This window comes from Plutella xylostella, chromosome 8 (assembly GCF_932276165.1).
Source record: "Plutella xylostella chromosome 8, ilPluXylo3.1, whole genome shotgun sequence".
Lineage (NCBI taxonomy): Eukaryota > Metazoa > Arthropoda > Insecta > Lepidoptera > Plutellidae > Plutella > Plutella xylostella.
In genome coordinates this window covers 8,346,949-8,365,933 of record NC_063988.1, presented here as the reverse complement: position 1 = coordinate 8,365,933, position 18,985 = coordinate 8,346,949, and the positions used below count along the sequence as shown (strand labels likewise).

The 18,985-nt window shown below is 34.8% G+C and overlaps 1 protein-coding gene across 2 annotated transcripts in view; it reads left to right on the top strand.

Moving 5' to 3' along the window:
* LOC105380364 (fibronectin type III domain-containing protein 5) overlaps positions 1 to 18,985 on the top strand; it is a 91,857-nt gene that overhangs the window by 42,809 nt on the left and 30,063 nt on the right. Inside the window, exons 3-4 of one of the 2 annotated variants that reach the window (XM_038115012.2) lie at positions 2,451 to 2,583; positions 10,386 to 10,525. In XM_038115012.2, coding sequence (XP_037970940.1) covers positions 2,451 to 2,583; positions 10,386 to 10,525 — 273 coding nt within the window. Of the gene's footprint in view, positions 1 to 2,450; positions 2,584 to 10,379; positions 10,526 to 18,985 lie in introns of both variants that reach the window. The other variant, XM_038115011.2, reaches the window with a different exon arrangement.

Genomic DNA, 18,985 nt, shown 5'->3' with positions numbered 1-18,985 from the left:
AATGTCACGTCTTGACGTGCGCCTTTTGCGCCTCGTGATAGCCCCGCAGATCGAAAATTAACACATGTTTTATCCGTCCCTAAATGATACCTGGCTTTAGCGTGTGACTTACTTCGGTATCAGCTGGATGAGGAAGGCCGATGACACATTGTTGTGGGTCTCTTTGGGAGGGACCTGTGTCCAGCAGTTGAATTTTGTAGTAAACTCTAAAATAATAGTACTTTCACCCATTACTAACGCTAGTTACTTGATATTATTCTGTGCCATTACTGGTAATGAATCCCATTGCGTGTAATAAAGCAACCAAATATAACATTTACAATTCAGAATTATTGAATTCATTTTACAAATACAAATACAAATATCTTTATTGATAGCCAAAACATTGAATCAGTGTTATAATATCCCTAACCCCTACACTAGGATTCCCTGTGTCGTAGGGATTAGTCTCTTTCGTCTTATGCTATACAATAAAAAAAATAAAATAATTATAAGTTGAGAATGAAGGTTAGTAGTAACACAGTATTTATAAATTTTTTGCGACAAGACAATTTTTTCTATTAATCCTCATTTAGTTAAGGTAACATTAGTCAAACAAAAAGAAGCAGACAAAAAATAATATAAAAATATTAGTACCACCGAGTAACAACAATTTGTGGCTTTAGGTATTTAGCGGTAGAAGTAGCTCACTATCTTTGTAGTCCTGTAACATAAGCCACGCAGTAGCTTTTTGTTTACATATATGTCTTGTAGTTTTTAAGAGGGATAAGGTTTGGTTAACCCTAGTGTATAAGAAGGGACCCATGTAACCGAAACGTCTTTTGCCAAACTCATTCTTTGTAGTTGCAACTTTCCATTTTTCGTGTCTTAGGGGGCGTGATCTCTCCACAAGATTTACAGGGGCAATTTTATGAAATCTCAGAGTTGTGGCTAGAATAAAAAGTTGTCGTACTGTTAAAACTTTCGTTTCTCTATAAAGTTTAGAAGTTGAGTAACGTACCGGCTTTTTGTATGCTACTTTTAATATTGCACGCTGAGCACGCTCAGCCTTGATTAGAAGACTTTTGCAAGCTACACCCCAACAAACGATGCCGTAAGATACAATAGCTTGACACAGTGCGTAATAAACAACCTTAATAATCGACTCATTAGCTACTGAACGCAGGCGTTTGAAGACGAATATTAGCTTTCTAAGGCGATTCTTTACTGCATCTACATGATTAACCCATTTAAGGTGTTTATCTATATGAACGCCGAGGTATTTTATGGAGTTTACCTGCTGGAAAGGGATACAATCACAATTTTGTCTAATTTTGCAAGTGTGAGCATAGACAGGAATCACAGCAGAGGGAGCAGACCGATGACTAATACTAAAGTTTACCACCTTCGTCTTCATTCATTTTACGGTTTGGTAATGGATATCAATTATTATATTATTTGATTCATTGAATTCAAAAGCACTTGTATATTCTCCCCGTGTAAGAAGATCTTCGCTTAGGTTTGCTCCATTGATATTCGATTCAGGAAATTTCAATTAAATAATATTCTGTTTTGTTAAGAACGATCTTGTATTATGTGTAGATTTGAATAAGAATCAGTGAAGTGACCTATTATTGTAGGATTCTAAGTTATTTTATTCTTTGTAGAGTAGGTAGGTACTTACCTATTTCGTGATTAACTCTAAATGGTGTAATTTCCCACAAAGCTGGTTCACTGCGGAAACTCATTTAACATTACAAAGGTAACTACGGTGTTAAATCTCTGGAAACCTTTGCTTGATTTTTTTCTTCTTTTATGAGTTAAGAGGTCGAAAATGTTTCTATGTATTTCTAATGGATTTATCTGGCGGCTAGCTACATGATGCTCGACGACACTTGATATAAAATATATAGTAAGTACAGTGACTATAATTATGTATAAGATATAAGAGTCGTATGACCAGCGCATTCTTACAAAAGGCCTAGTCCTGGGTTCAACACTTGGTCCAGAACCTGAGAAATATTAACTTAGATAGGTATTTGTTAAAAAAAAAAACAAGTCAAAGGCAGTGAAGTTACGTGATAACCATGCTCACGACAAGACTAATGTTTTTTTATGAATCTTCCAACTACCATGTCAAACTTGATTCCGGAAATTTTACGTTTTTTTGTTGTGTTTTTGGTAATTTTGATCCGTCTAGCCCAATTATTTTCTCTACGGCCCGATGTAGCCCTTTTCAGGTTCTTCATACATATTGCCCGTATTACTAAGGCCTGGTTTCACCATACTCTGTTAGATCATAACAAGGGACTAGTTGTTGGCTTTTAATACATCTGTCAAGAATTTAAGATGTAAATGACTTATAACGAATGTAACAGGGGTGTTTATGATCTAACAGACTATGGTTAAACTAGGCATAAAACTACTGTCACTGTAAAAGGTGGCAACTGACCCATCATCTTGCTCCACAGGTTCAATGGGTCCCGGTGTCCCCGAGAACATAACAGTGACGTTCCTGAACCCGACCACGGTCCGCGTGTCGTGGTCCACCGCGGCCGAGCTGGTCGAGAAGTATGACGTCACGTACAAGCCCTCCGACGCTAGGTGAGGTTTGCAGTGATTGTCGTTTGTTTCTCTGTCTGTCTCTCTGTTGCTGTCTCTTTCTGTTGTGTGCTTGTGCTGTTGCAAGCTATGTTGCAAGTTCTGCAACTCAGAGTATACCAATTTTGCAAAATCTTGTATTGTTGTATTATCTGTTGTGTGCTTGATGCCAGTTGCTATAGTCGTGATTGTGGTTTCAGCTTCAAATGTAAGAATGAATGTAGACGTTGTTTCAGCTTGTAATGCATTCCCAGTAGTCAAACTGTCCGTTCGACAACTGGGGACTATTCGAAAAAAATAAGGCTTTAGACTTTCACCAAAATCTTAAATCTAAATTTTGTGTTAAATTTTTATTAAAATCATAACTTAATATGGATGGATGTTTCTTAAATCTAAATTAAAGGTTTCTGTGCAAGTCATCCTGAGAATTACCTATCATTTCATAAGCCTACGTGGCCTACGAGCTTCGCTTTGCCTTCGAATGTTTAGTAATCATGTTTCATGTAAATATATTATTTTTTACGTGAAAGAGTAACAAATATCCATCCATCCATACTTACAAACTTTCGCGTTTATAATATTCGTAGGATTCCGCAAAATCCAGGGATACAGTGCCGCATTGCCGGCAGCAAATATTTCAAGTTTTGTCGTAAGTCACAAAACCATTGATGTCACATTACTATTACGACTATCGACCTCCGTAAAGAAACCTGTACGCTTTATTTAGTGACCTTGGCATTTCAACTTTGATACTAATAGGTTTTACTAGCTGTTGCGAGCGTGAGTGGCATACATTATAAACGTAATAAATAATAAAATTACATAACAGGCGTGAGCTAGGATTCCCAGAAAGGGTAGGCAGAGGTGCGACTTTTGGCACTGTTTAGATAATGTTATTATTAAGTCGTAATTGTTGTTAAATAAATCGTAACATATCATACCATTTTATAAAACCCAATTTGGGCAGACCATGCTAGGGCAATAATAAGATAGAATCATAATCAGTAGAGAATCAACTGATAGATCGAAGATACAACATCTTGCATAAATTCATTTGTATGTTGCATATATTTGTTTATAACTTCTTTAATCCTTATTGAATAGGTAGGTACCTACTTTTTACTAATGTTTCTACATACGGCTACAAGCATTGTGTTCATTCATATTATACCTAATTTACTCTTGCATGAATTCTTGGGGAACAATTAAGTGTAGGTATAAATTACTACAGCCAACTTTCGTCGGGTACGTAAAGTTAAGCTCGATAAATTCCCCTAATTACGCTACACATTTCGCCTGAAATCTAAATTGTAGAATAATTAAGATTCTTAAATATATTTCGGCTTAATCAAAATTTTCAACTTCGACTGAAACTTGAGCGAGTTGTAACGAAATAGGCTGAAATTGAGTATTATCAAATATTTATGGAGAAAATTCGACGCGAGCGGAGTGTTCTAGAATAAAATTATCCTTGCGATGGAGCTGTAGTTAATTAGTTAATAATTGTAATTGATTTATTTAATAGAGATAATAAATTCATAGATTGACCGAAGTTCAAAATCAATTAAACCAACCTTTGGTCTTAAAAGTAGTGGCGAACGAACTTTTTTTTAGAGGAAAATCATTACCTTTATTTAGGAAAAAATGCTGACATTGTTTCAAAATCCTTTTTGCGACAGCCTTTAGTTTTTTTAACCGACGCCGAAAAAAAGGAGGAGGTTCTCAATCCGTCTGTATGTATTTTTTTCTGACCTACTTTAAATGTTAACCGGCATTTAAATCCTATTCTTCTATTTGCTTTTGTTCCATTTCGTCAACTGTCTGTTATTAACGCTGTGCAGAGTGGAAAATTCAGGTTTTTTTTTAAATGTACCTATCTAATCTTTTATTTTTACACAGGTTTTTTAAAATAAAGGGTGTTAGAAAAAAATTGTGCTTCACTGGAATTTTGTACTGCATCCTAATAAACATTATTATTGTTCCTAAATTTTGTTTTTCCACAAAAAATAAAACTAGGTGATTGGGACATTATTTTTGCCTCCGAGTCGTTTTTTACAAGTCAATTAAACGCATTTAGGTGGAATTTCACCAAACACTATAAACGTATATTAGTCGCCTGTGAAACGTCTGTCAGTTTGACGCTCTAAATAGGTACAGTGCCACAAACTTATCTGTTCCGGTGACAGCTCACGTAAATGTGTAATATTTCTTCATTCTATAAGATTTTAAGTTTGCCAGTAGTGGTAATTTGCTCTTGTAGTTTCAATAAACCCATGTAATCAATATCAATATATAATTCATTAGTAAATAATGAGATATGGATCAATTTAGTTCGCTCTCACCGGAACAGATAAGTTTGTCGCACTGTATGTCTCTGCTCCAAAAGTATGTGGGAGGGAATTGGAGTTATACATACGGTCATCGTTGTAAACACAAATGTATGTATAGTGCCACAATTTTATCTGTACCGGTGAGAGCTCACGTAAATGTCTGATATTTCTTCATTCTTTATGATGTTAAGTTTTCCCGTAATGGTAATTTACCCTTGCGGTTTTAACAAACCCATCTAATCTATATCAATATATAATTTATTAGTTAATACTGAGATATGGACCAATTTAGTTGACTGTCACCGGAACAGATAAGTTTGTCACATTGTATCCTTATGTGTATACTTTCCTTGGCAAAGTAAAATCCGTAACCCGAATGTTTTATTTTGAATTTATTACTCAAGGTGCAAAGTGTATACATATTTATGCAGCTGACTGTACTTGAATCTAACAGCGTGATTAATTGGCTAGCGGTGACGAGACTGACGAGCAAAATATTAACATCTCCAATGTATTATCCTATTAAAGTTTAACGAACAAAACCAACATCTTAACCTCCTGACGATAGTCATGCAAATATAATTAAGTACTTACTTTTTTTCCGTGGATGTCTAAAAGATTGTAAATAAAGACGTAATGATATGCGTATGTCACGTATGTGTAATTTTATGATAATTATAGAGAAAATAATGTATTCTTGGTGTTGCCACTTGATCCAGTGGCAAAGTTTGCTTTGTCTCTTTGTAGTGGTAGTCTGGTGACATTTACAGTGAGCTTCGTGTTGAAAGCTCTTGCATTTTTAACGAGAAAAAGTGGACATCCCCGTTTACCTTGATAGGTGGTGGTTGTAAACTGTAAAGAAGGCAAATGGTTGACCATTACAACCTTAGAAGGGCAAATTACACCTCAATAAATGATCGAAGTCACGATAATGCGGGATAGACGACATAAAATCGCTTTTCTAAATCAATAGACGTTACTATTCTATTCTATTCTGAGAGGTGGCGAAGTTCCTGTACATGGCTCTCTCGAGAGGAACCTTTGTACATATCCCCTTGATTTCAGCTCAGCCAGCCTAGCTCCCGAGTGAGCTGGAGTAGCAAGCCTGGGTGTTGCAATAGCTGAGATAGACGTTACTAAAAGTTAAACTAACTGTGATACTGAGGCCAAATAATGAAAAATCTTCACACTTATCGATAAGTGTAAAACTGTGCAATAAATAACACGTGCTATCGCTAGGAAATTGAAATAAAGTATATTATAAAAATAACAACTATTTCAAAAATAAACAAAACATTATATTTCCATGTAAAGATAACTTATTATCCTACGATTAAATTACCGTATTATTATCAATAGTGTATCAATACCATCTTATAAGAAAAATTAGGGGTAGACGAGTTCTCGAGTGGAGACCACGAACAGGCAAACTGGACTGACGACCTTAGGCGCGTAGTAGTAGCCGGTAGTGGTTGGATGAGGAAGGCCGAGGACCGAGTGTTGTGGCGCTCCTTAGGAGAGGCCTATGTCCAGCAGTTTATGATTATTTGCTAATGATAAAGAAAAATTGCCCTTCTTAACTTTTAGGCCTTGGCACTTGTTTCTGTTGCAGAGTTAGGGCTGTCCGACTCTAGCAATAATTATTTTTATTATATGAAAACTATCTATGACTAAAACTATCGATTTCTCGCCACACTCGTAGGAGTATAAGAGTACAAGTCGTGGAAACATAAACCAGTAATATTGTGGGTAATTTGTCAAAGCCAGACAATTTGTCAGCCTTTTGAGCCAATCAATAACCCTATCAGTTCATCAACTAGTACTCATGGAAATTTCGTAGTAACATAGCGGTATTCTGTCCATTACTAATAACAAAAAGGCAATATGTATATTTTATGGATAACCTGCAGATACACTTACGGGCAATGAAAAGGTTCCACTGAGAAAAGCACCAAATTACTTCTAAACGGAAAAGGCTAGCTTAATGCCGTCTTCTGCAACATTGAAGTACATTTAACAGAGCATTAGGATATTACCAACTAAAATCGGTAATATTTAGTTCAAATTTTTAAATTAAATCTTTGAAAAAATTGGGGTCGTTTGTTGTCGAAATTTTGTGAGTGGAACTTTTTCAATGCCCGGCAGTGTAGTATTTTACACAAATTTGAAAAAATCTGACCTCCCATACATAGTTCTTTACTACAAACTTTACATTGAGCGAATACTTTAATACTGAATTTAGGAAAAAAAAAGATTTGAACATGCACAATTAACTACGGTATCAAACTTTTGTCTGTAGTTTTGACATAATCCAACCTAACTTGTAAAACTCATTTTCTACTAAGGGTGGATTCGTCCAAACATCACGTTACACGAGAATAACTATACCGGAATTAAAATTATACGCGAGTAAATATCTAGGATAAGTACATTTGCATTCTACCAAGTTATACCATGATTAAATTGAATGAACGAGGAACGAAACTGTAATGCAACTAAAATAAAAATAGCTGCGTTTCAAAGCATGCAATAGAAATGACATGCCAACTTAGTTTGAATGGATTATAAAAGTATGAAATTGTTTATGTTTTAATATTTTATTCGCTGTTGTTATTCTGAGACTTTGTCTTTTAACGTACTTTTGTTTATGTTTTGACAGATGTGTTTATATGTCATTATGACGGTTTTCTAATCAGCTGATGTGCTGCCGCCATTACAAAATTACTCTCGGATAAGCTCGTTACACGGTCAATTTTGGCGGTATAACATTTTATTCTTGGGATAAGCTAGTTATCTTGGTTTCAGGTTTGGTAGAATGCAAAATCTGCTTACTCGCGAGTAACTGGTACTTTACTCGTGAGTAAACAGTTACTCGACGTTGGCCGAATCCGCCCTAAATAGCCTATTTAATTGGAAAGACCACTTGTCGATCCCACACAGATTGATGGAACTCTTTGATCTTTTCTCAGCTAAAGTCGCCTTCTGCCGACCTCATTTGCCTGAACTAATACTGCTCTTAAACAAGGAATGGAACTTTGACTGGAATGTAAAATGAAAATTTCACATCAGTGGTAAAGTAATGTTTTTTTTTGCTGTTAAACAAATAATAGGTACCTTGCTGCTTACGAAATTACGTCTACAATATGTACCGCGTCTTCAAAAGTAGGTACATTACATCCGTTTAAAAACAATAAAAAGATATTTTTTTTATGTAGCTTGGGTTGTATTATTATTTTAAACGTCCAAAAACATGTCGTAAGCGTTTATTTTTTAAATGGAACGTATGGACAATACTAATTAATTTTCATATGACAGAATAAAACCATTGAAATCGGTCTACCCATTTTAGACCCTCGGTAAAGGCTGTCGATTAGAAATATTAATCCCTTGGTTTTTTAAATTAAACGGGTCAGATGAAGCGAGCCCGCCAATCTGTTAAATATTCAACTGTGTCTGCGGGCTATTCTTGAAACTTGTCAAGATTTGTGTTGCAGAAGAATCGATACTTTGCTATGTGAAGGTTTTTTTTTAAGTTTGATAAAATCTTTTTTGGATATTCGTTGAAACCTAAGAATTAATTTTACGTGAAAAAATAACCATATTTCCGGAAAATCCCTAAAAAATTTCGGGCACGACGAGGACCGGGCGGGGAAGGGAATAGTTTTTAAAGGAAGCGAAGCTCGCAAGTATCCCTAGTTATTCAGTATGCTTAATAAACTACTAATGAATGAATTAATTAATTTTGCAAGGCTGTAAAACATAGAGTAGCATCTATGCTATATCTCAGGTTACAGAGATAAGGTTCCCATTAAATTGTAGTTACTTTTACAGTTATTAAGTTATAATTACCAATTTAGTAATATTTTTGGGCAATCAATTTATTACCAGAATTATACCATACTAGACCGACTGAAATAACAAAACAAAACGAGTAACAATGTAATTACGGATGTCCTATGTTATTTCTATTCCGCTATCAGTCAAAATTTAATTGACGCTTACGTTATGCGTAACTCGTTATAATACGCGCCCCAAAATACTTTGAGTAATAGCTTTCGTGCCACTAACTAACATGGCGGAAAATAGTGAATTAGAAATATCTATGGAACAATCTTTTATCATAAATGGCCAAAATGGTCATTAGCAATAACCTAAATTGTAAGGTTGAGGAGAGTTCCTGAAGTCCTGAATAAAGTTTTTCGGTAAACATTCAAAACTTTTTAATGACCAATTTTTTTATTCTTAGAAATGAAATATTTTATCAATACAATACTTTCAACTATCTATTATATCTATCTATTTAGAGAAAAAGATTATTAATATCTGTTTGCTATTTCTATACATTGTGTCGACTGTCGATGCAATCTCATATTTTTTAAAAAGTAATTAAATACTTTTATTTTATATTTTTAATTGGTATGATAATAATAAGTACTCATGCATGACATCATTATGTGCCACACACGTAAAACTTATGTACTGAGTGTTATAAAATAGCGGTAACTTAAGTTTTCTCTACGAATTTAAACATTTTCAAATGACCTAGTCAATCCCCTTCGTCTTATTATAACACTTTGCAACACCCTGTAGTAAACGATGAAGTTCACGACCAATAGTTTCGGTTTGGGATTAAAACCAAATCCGGTTCAAGCAATTTGTTTCCCCGCCCCCGCCTCATACCTCTAAGCTGATTCCGAACACAAAGGGAGTTTGAAAAGGAAGTGTACCATTTCCGGCGGAAGTGGCATTAACGAATGTTTCCGGTTCTCTTCCGGGACCTGAACTGTGTAAGCCTGAAACTTGTTTGGACAAGAAGCTCGAGTTGCTTGTGAGTTGATATTGATTTAGATTTGACAAGTTCGATTAGTGTTATTCTATAGACACACGAGCAAAGAAAAAGTGTGATAACTTATTACATAGTACCTTTTTCGCCGTTGTTTCCTAATGTTTAGGCGTCTATTTGAGATATATAAATTGATACACTAGAAATCGGATATTTATAACTAAAAAAACATATTATAATACTTAAAAATGTATATTATTAAGATGATAAAGTTTAATCAGTTTGCTCTCTGATACTTTTCTGCTCCCACCCGGATCAAAATAATATTGTGTATCACTCATTACATAATTGATGTTATTTTCATATTGACCCTATATTAATAAATACTATAAATTGCCAACTATAAATAAAACACCATTAGCATGCAACCACTACACGGGTTCGTTATCGTCGTCGATAAACATAAATTGTTTAATACGCGTTACATCAATCTCAAAGCCGTATTTACAGCGAATCGCGATATAGTGACGTTTATCTATGTTGATAACGAACCCGTGTAGCGGTCGCTGCTAGTTTACGAAGGAACTCAACTTCCAATCTTACTTCATTCTTCCTCTTCTTCTTCCTCACTGTCCAGCTGTCAGCTTGTCAATAGACTACAACGAAATTGACTGATGGTTCCTTAGTTACAGAGTGGTCCTCGAGGTCGCTGGCAACAGTGACGCGGTGGTGCTGAGCGGCTTGGAGGCTGACACCCAGTACCAGGTCACAGTAGCCGCCTTGTGGAGTGGCCGCAAGTTCCGGAGTAGGCCTATTGTCTTCCGCACGCTGGGTGAGTGGAACTTTTAACATAATTTATGCTGAGTTGCATGCATATTGCTGCATAGCTTTGACAGTATACGAACAGGAAGAGACAGAGGTTTAATGCCGACATAAAACTTAAAGTCCGTTTCTGCAACTTGACATTAGTTTGTTCAACCGATGGATTTGTTAACAATTAGTTAAATAAAATATTGTTGGATCTTAGGGCCTTTGGTTTTATATAGGGCTTCATTAATCATGAGACGATCGCATGCGATGCCATACGATGCCGAAGGTCCCGGGTTCGATCACCACGGGGATTTGTTTAAAGACAGATATTTGTACTCGGGAGGACTTGGGGTTTTTGTGATATAATCAACTACTTGCCTGCCAAAATTATAGCAATTATCCTCCAGTCAGAGGAGGCTCAGTGGATTTTACTCGTAACGAGCTGTGAGTTTGCATTTTTCTTTAATCGTCAGAGAACCTCATCTTACAAACACTCGCTTGCGGGTATGAATAGGTGTATTTCTCAGGCCAATGCAATAGGGCCTAATCCTATTACCATTTGTAGAGCACAGAGCTAAAGACTTAATGACAGAGGATGTATTGCGAAGCGAAGTAATTAGTGTAAAATTCAACACATTTTAAATTCGAAAATCGATGTCAAAACTTTGCGATTGGACCGATATCTCTCAATAATAGGACAATATTTCCACTTCATATTTTCACAACTAGTATTGTGAGTTAGTTCTGGGACGGATGACCTCACATCTTTTAAGGAAGGCTTGTAGTCGGAATTTTAAGTCTTCATATCTTCAGTTGACCTGAATACGAATTACAGCTAATTATAGTGAATGAATTAAAAACAAGGATTCCTTATTGCATTATTATGCAAAGGCTTGTCTTCGCTTTCGTCCCTTTATGTGATAACGCACGCAATGAATAGGGTGGCTTAAATATAGAGAAGTCATTATAATAATATCTAATATCTTAATAATATGATACACAGCCATCCGACCCCAAGCTAGGCAGAGCCTGTAAATTGGGTGTCGGAAAGCTGATATATCTGCACAGATACATAGTATAGTTATGTACATATTAACACCCGAGACCTGAGTACAAATATCTGCCCCGGCCGGGAATCGAACCCGAGACCTTCTGCTATGTCAGGGTCATTAACCACTGCACCTGTCGTCCGTCTTATTATAAAATGTGATTTTATAATTAGATAAGCACCTAAAGTTGAAAATTCCATTAAATGATGATGGGCACAAATATATGGAAGCTGGGACCAGCACCAATAGAAATGAGTGATACGTCGTTGAAAAGGTATTTTTTGCAGAATATGAATAACTGAAGCGCTAGTCCAGATTTACTGTCCAATTAGAATAATCGTACCTTGAAAGTTTTTATATTTTATTTCTGTAATTTTAATGTTTTTGTTATTTTTTCACATTTATTTTTATTTTTTATAACAAAATGATCATCTTTCATTATTATATTATATTTGTTTATTATCTCATTAAGTAAAACAAGTTGAAAGTAATTTCTCTCATTTTAATAATACGTGTTTACGTGTATTACGCCCTAACTGTCATCAGGCGAGAGAGTGCAATTCCATAGAAAAATACTTCCTTCCGACGAATATATTTCAAAATGGACAACTTATACGCATTTGTCGTCATAACATTTTTTTTCTCACTTGAAAAGAGCTATCCAACGATGTATGACTCAACTTTATTGGACATAGGTCCCAAAACGCCCATTGTCATTTAAATTTTACGTAAAGATTTATCAGAATAAGTCAAAAATACTTTTTTAATAAACGAACGATATCAGCTCACTGCTAAACGGAAATTGATGAAATATTCGGAATTAAGTTCAAGAGTTGTACATATTGAAAATAAATCTTAAAAGAAAAGCCAAAGAGCCAATGCTCTTTGGCTTCCCAGCAATTGGCTTACAAAATAAGAGCCAAATCATGAATTCAGAATTTATAACCTTGAATCTCTGATTTAGTAAAACGTTTCAAAGGAATTCTGAGTGTCTAATTAACTTCGTAATCTAAAATTAATAGGTAACGGTCACGAATCATAATATCCTGTTTTAATATTCTCATTCTGAGTAATATCGCTATCCGAGATAGGTTTATTACTCTTAATATTAAAGTTGTGGACATTTTGATAGGTAGTATTTTTGGTACTTGACATTTTAATCTTTGTAATTATTAGAAGTTGACATTATGAAAGGGTTATATTTTAAAACAAAATAATGTTCATCCTACACAACCAATGACTCAAAAAACATATCTAAAGATAGAACATAAGCTCGGTTCAAAGTTTATACCAGCATACCTCAATATGCCAATATTTTCTTATTTATTTTTATGAAGGCGTACCTAATGTAGTCACACTAGCCACCGTCTACCTAGTAGTACCGTCTATGTGCTGAAAAAAACGCTAGTCTGAAACCGCTCTTGAAGTATGTGCGCGTTAGCAACTTCGCTTCTTTACTGAACCACCTCATTACAGATTCAATCTTTCAAACAAGCTAAGATTATGCAGGTATATCGCGGCTTTAGCAACCAAGTGCACATCTATCAGGGGGTTCACTCTCTAACTACCAGTTTCTATAACTCTATCTACCGATGACTGGTAGTTACTTTCATACGATTTTGACATGTTGTAACAAAATAGTATGAAAGTAACTCTACCAGTCATCAGTAGATAGAGTTATAGAAACTGGCAGTAATAAATGGAGGAATGAACGAACTAGAATTGTCACACAACGAAGCTTCGGAGCTTGCGCAAACTGCAGCTCTATCTCGTTGTATTATGCGTGCGAATTCGGTATGTTAAGTAAAAATTTTTGATGCTAATTCCAAAACCATTTCGAGATATTATCTTCTTAATAAGTGTCTCATTCTTAAAAATATAAAATATTCAAGGATTCCGATTATTTTATCAAAAATGAAAATATAATTTGTCCTTCAAGACGCTGCGCAAGGTTAAAGTTTCAACCAAAGAGAATAAAAAATTTCAATTGTTAAATGTCACTTCTGTCAATCTAAAGTGTAAATATTCACAGAGTTACGATCTTGATGACGTCAGCGGCTGCATGGTAGCGAATGACGTCATCAAATCGTCAAAGAGCCGATCTTTAATTATTTTTTATTAAATTAACGAGAGCAGTAAAATAAAAAATATTCAAATTAGTGTCTCAAATTCCAACATACTTCAATTTAAAATTATAAAAACAATCACCATAAAATTACTTAACATACCGAATTACGTGACTATTATCGTTCTTTCCTTCGTCGATTAAGAGAGTGACCCCGCAGATCAGAACAGTGATTTCAATCTCGATTACGATTTTAAAAAGGATTCCTGTGGAAATGTTCTTATCTCGTAAGAATAACTGAGTATTTTTGGTGGCGGATGCCTAAACAGTCAATTTTTTTTGCGATATTAGTTTTCCTTTCATAGCTTATGTACCTACGTGCTTTTAGCAGCTCTGTTGATTTTGGTTTCACTATACCTAAGAATTTTGTAACACCTTATACAGGGTGTTGCAAAAAGGGTATATTAAGCCGAACGAAACCTACATGTGCAGCATGTTATATCTAAGCCCGAAACTGAAATCAGAATTTGAAAATTCGCGATTTTTTTTTTCATTTTCCATAGAAACTTTGTTGGTCACGTGACTTTTTACTATGGAAAAAAAATATTTTTTTCGCGAATTTCCAAATTCTGATTTCAGTTTCGGGCTTAGATAATTATAACATGCTGCACATGTAGGCTTCGGCTTAGTATACCAATTTTGCAACACCCTGTATAACGTAGAGTTAGCATTCCTCAAGGGTAGACTAAAATTCATTTGGCAAAAGCCTTTTAGGATACAATATAAATGTAAATCACATAAAAACTTTTTCAGCTGTTTCAACACGCCATGTTAGGGTTAACACTAGTGTTGTCTGAATAGCAATAGCATCGAGGCTTGATGAAGAGATTTTTATTTTTACAGTTTTAAAAAGAGAATTAGAGTAGGCGCCCTTACAGTCGTCGAAATATAATAGGAACGTTTGGACAGCTACAAAATGTATGGGATGACAGGTAGTGTCAAATCTAATTCATAAAAAAATCTAAGCAATAAGTAACTTTTGGTGCTACAAAAGTTCTTTTTTAACTCGGCCGTTGAATAATAAGCCAGATTATGTGTCTTTTAATGTAAATATTTCGTCAAGTAAATCAAGATTAAATAGCAAATTTGTGTAGCTGTCCAAACGTGCCCATTATATTTCGACGACTGTAAGTTCGTTAGGCGCGGCGCTGCATTTACAAGATACTGTCAGATCGTATGAATAAGTAGGTAGTTGTATTTCCCAATTTTGCCGTAACCCTTCATTGGTGGTGCGGACTCTATACTTTATGGCAAAGTAAGTTAAATACTCGAGTACTGCAACTTCATACAAAGGAATGCGAGTGTCACCCATGTAACGGGGACGGACGGGAAAAAAATCCTTAGGGACGAGAGAACTTCTTCACAAGAAGTAAATCATTCGCCCTCCAGTCTATATATTTGGACTAGCCTATACAATTCAACATAATAATTACAATACATTTCGTAAATACCATTAAACCATAATTATCGATAAACTTTCAATATGCTATTGTTATCGACAATCGAAGCAACACTAGTAAACTCCACATTCGTGATAATTCTGCTTTAGGTTTTGTGTTAAATTGGAGCTAGGTTTCAAGTTTCGCGGAAACATAATTAGTACACAATGTTTATTGTGGTTGAATGTTGGAAACATTTAAAATTGCATAATATTCTGCGTTAAATATTTTCTACTGTTATGCACAATAATTATTATGCATATATAAAATTAACTCTCGACACAAAAATATATTTAATTTATCAATCACTTTATTGCACATAGTAAAACATTAATTGAACTTACAAAGGCAAACGTAGGTATAATAGCAATGGCTACCACAGTTTAACCTTGGGAAAAGCCTTTGAAACGTAGCGAAGCTTACTTCTCCGTTTATACCTAGTCTGTTACATGTAAGGTATACTTACCTAATTAGGTACATACAACATACACCCCCTTATTGAAAACGAAGACTAAGGATAGCTATGGTTTAAACCCGGTTTTAGTATACAGATTTGTGTGAAATCTCAAAACCGATAACCGGTTCTAAACCAGAACTACCTTAAGTCTACGTTTTATAAAAATGTTGATAGAGTTTTTAAAGAACACACGCCGCGTCGACACAAAAACCGTATCAATCGTATAGCACTTCTAATTCTCGTCGAAGATTCAGTGCGTCCGTGATTACACTAACTTGTTTTGCATAATCCCTTCCGGTTGAGGCTGTCAAAGGCAGTGCGGACTATCTACGCCCTCCAGGCGAATTCAGTGAAGGGTTTCGGGGGGATCACTCCGGTTTTTAACCCCGACGAAAAAGAGGGATGTTATAAGTTTAACGTGTAAATGTACCTGTGCGTGTGTATCTATCAGTGGTAGGGTAGCTGAACTAATTTTCAATTTGTTTTTTTTTAATCATAGGTTACCTCAGTGTTTTTTAAAAGTTCAAAAGTTATACGACTTTTGGTACCAATTTCTCCATAGTCGGTTAGAGCATAACCAGGGAGTGGTGGTGGACTTTTGACACACCTGTCATGAATTTTATATGGAGATGACGTTTAATTTATGCCTAGTCGGTTAAATAACCGACTATGGAGAAATTGACACTTAGTGTTGAATGTCGGAGGTTTTTAAGGAGGTGTTATTGCAACAGTTTCTATATCTATACTATAATTAAGTAAATACAGAAAAATAGTGCAAATAATAATTAGTAGGTACCCGTGATTTGAAACTTCGGGTTTGGTGAAACCGAAGTAAAGGCCGTGAGGATAAGATAGATTGAGTTTAGACATGTAATATGTGTGTAAGCACAGTATTTAGTTACTATAATTGATGTATTATGTATTACATACAATTAAGTGTTGGAATAAAAAAACTGATATTTTTTAAAAAGATTAACAGAAAACTGCACTATTTCAATTTATTTTCTCACTGTATGTTTGTGTATGTACATTCGTAATTGCGGATTATTTTTCATATATAAAATACGGCTGTTATTATAAGCTTTGTTTCACCGACATCGTGCGTCAGGAAAAACAATTATCGTAAAAATCGTCGAAAAAACCTTTTAACGCGAAACGAAGTTCGCAACGGTAATTAAATAAATCCATTTCATGTTATTATTTATAGGTAAAAGAACAATTTCAGCGTTTACCTGTAGTTAAATAAAGTACACTTGTTGGGATATAAATACATACACTCAAGAGCATTGAAAAAGTTCCACTAACAAAATGCCGACATCGCAGTTAATCCCACGTTTACTTGCAAACCAGAATAATGTATTATAGTTACCTACCTAACTTGTAGATACCCACTTAAATGCCTAAACTATTGGTCTGAGTTAAAGTGGACGGGCGTGGTGTATGTATGTACCTACCTATACTACCTATTAGTGATGTAACGAATATTCGCATTCGCATTCGCATTCGCGAATATTCGCACATTTTTGGATATTCGCATTCGCATTCGCATTCGCAAAATTTTGTGCGAATGTTATGCGAATATTAGCAAATTAGAAAAAAGTATTTTAAAATAATGGTAGGTTAACAAAATCAAAATCCATTCGTCTATAACCTTTTATTACAAATTACCCTCTTAATCACATTACCAGTCTTATTTTTATGAAACTTTAGAAATAGTTAATACAAGGTGGGCCAAAAGTAATCACCCTATTGGAAGTTGCTCTCATTTATACAAATGGCCGCCAATTTTAAATTTGTTTTGATATTTGTGAACTAGACAAATGCAGAATACAAATTCAGAAGCCATGGAGTGATATACTCCCCAAGATCGCGGAATAATTCTGTATACTTATTCAGTTTTCGGGACGCCTTTTTTTCGTTTTATCTGTCTTTTTCCCCTGCAAAATCGCTAATTTTGAGGGGTTTTTTGAAGACCCGTGTTTATGTGAATAAGCCAGTGTCTCTGGAAGCCCTTAAGGCGAGTGCGAAGTTCTCGCCCGAAGTTCTCGCTGGAGTGATGAGAAATGCCATAAGACGAGCCCGTATGGCAATTAATTGTGACGCTCATTTTGCCGATATCATCTTCTAGACTTTACCAATAAAATTGTAAAGGTTCAAATAAACATAATTAAAAAACAGAATCCAAGTTTTTCATTTAGAAAAAAAATGAGAGCCAAAACAAATTCGGATGACTTCTATTGGTTCACCTTGTAGTTTCATAAGACGTAAACATACACTCACGTGCAAAGAAATAGTTCCACTTAAAAAATACAGACACCAAATAGCCCCTATTTTTTAAAACATTTAATAGAACATTTTAATAAAATATTAACGTTTTTAGTTGGTAATATTCTGATTCGACGTTAAATGAAGTTAAAAATTGCAGAAGTCGTCATTAGGTACTTTTTTTGCGCTTAGGAGTGATTTGGTGTTTTTCTTAATGGATCTTTTTCATTGCCCGTGAGTGTAAATAAACAAACAAAAAACGTATTTTAAACGTATAATGTCAGAGCAAGACAGCCATACATTTAAATGTTTCGTGTAAATCGTCTTCAGAAACTGCACACAGTCGCAATGTGTCGTAACTGTTACGGAGCAAAATAAAGTTTAAAAAAAATGCGTCTGGTATTGTTTAGTCTGATTCGGAATGCGCCTAGAACGGAATGTACCTCGTTGAGTACGAGACTGCCACCAAACCATACAAATAAAGCCAAATTTGAACACAAACTGAATATTCGCATTCGCATTCGCATTCGCGAATGTCGATTTCAGATATTCGCATTCGCATTCGCATTCGCGAATGTCCAAAAACACACATTCGTTACATCACTACTACCTATTGTGCTGAATGCAGGCACCATACCCGCCTACCATAGTTCTTTATTTTTTATTTTTTTATTGTTAAATTAAATTTATCTGTTGCATGTTAGTTATAAGTCACATGTAAGTAAAAGAATTAGAGAGAGCATGTACTGCCAATAAACTACCTTGTAGTTTGGCGGTGTTTAGTTTTAAGTTAAATTGTATATATTTTGTTATGAATAAATAAATAATCAATCAATCAATCCAACTTTTTGAAACATTTAATTTAGAATTTCATCGAAATATTTGCGTTTTTAGTTGATACTATTCTTTATGCTATGTTTAATTTACTTCAATATTGTTCACTTTTATGTCATATTTGTGCAGTAAAGTATTTAATAAATAAATAAATAAAAATATTGCAGATGGTGTTATAAAGCTAGTATATTCCGTTTGGAGTTATTGTCACTGTAACTTTTTCATTGCTAGTGAGTGTATGATCATAGAATAACCTCGTACAGTAGTACTAGTACTCGTTATTCTATGGTATGACTTACCCAATATTCATCCA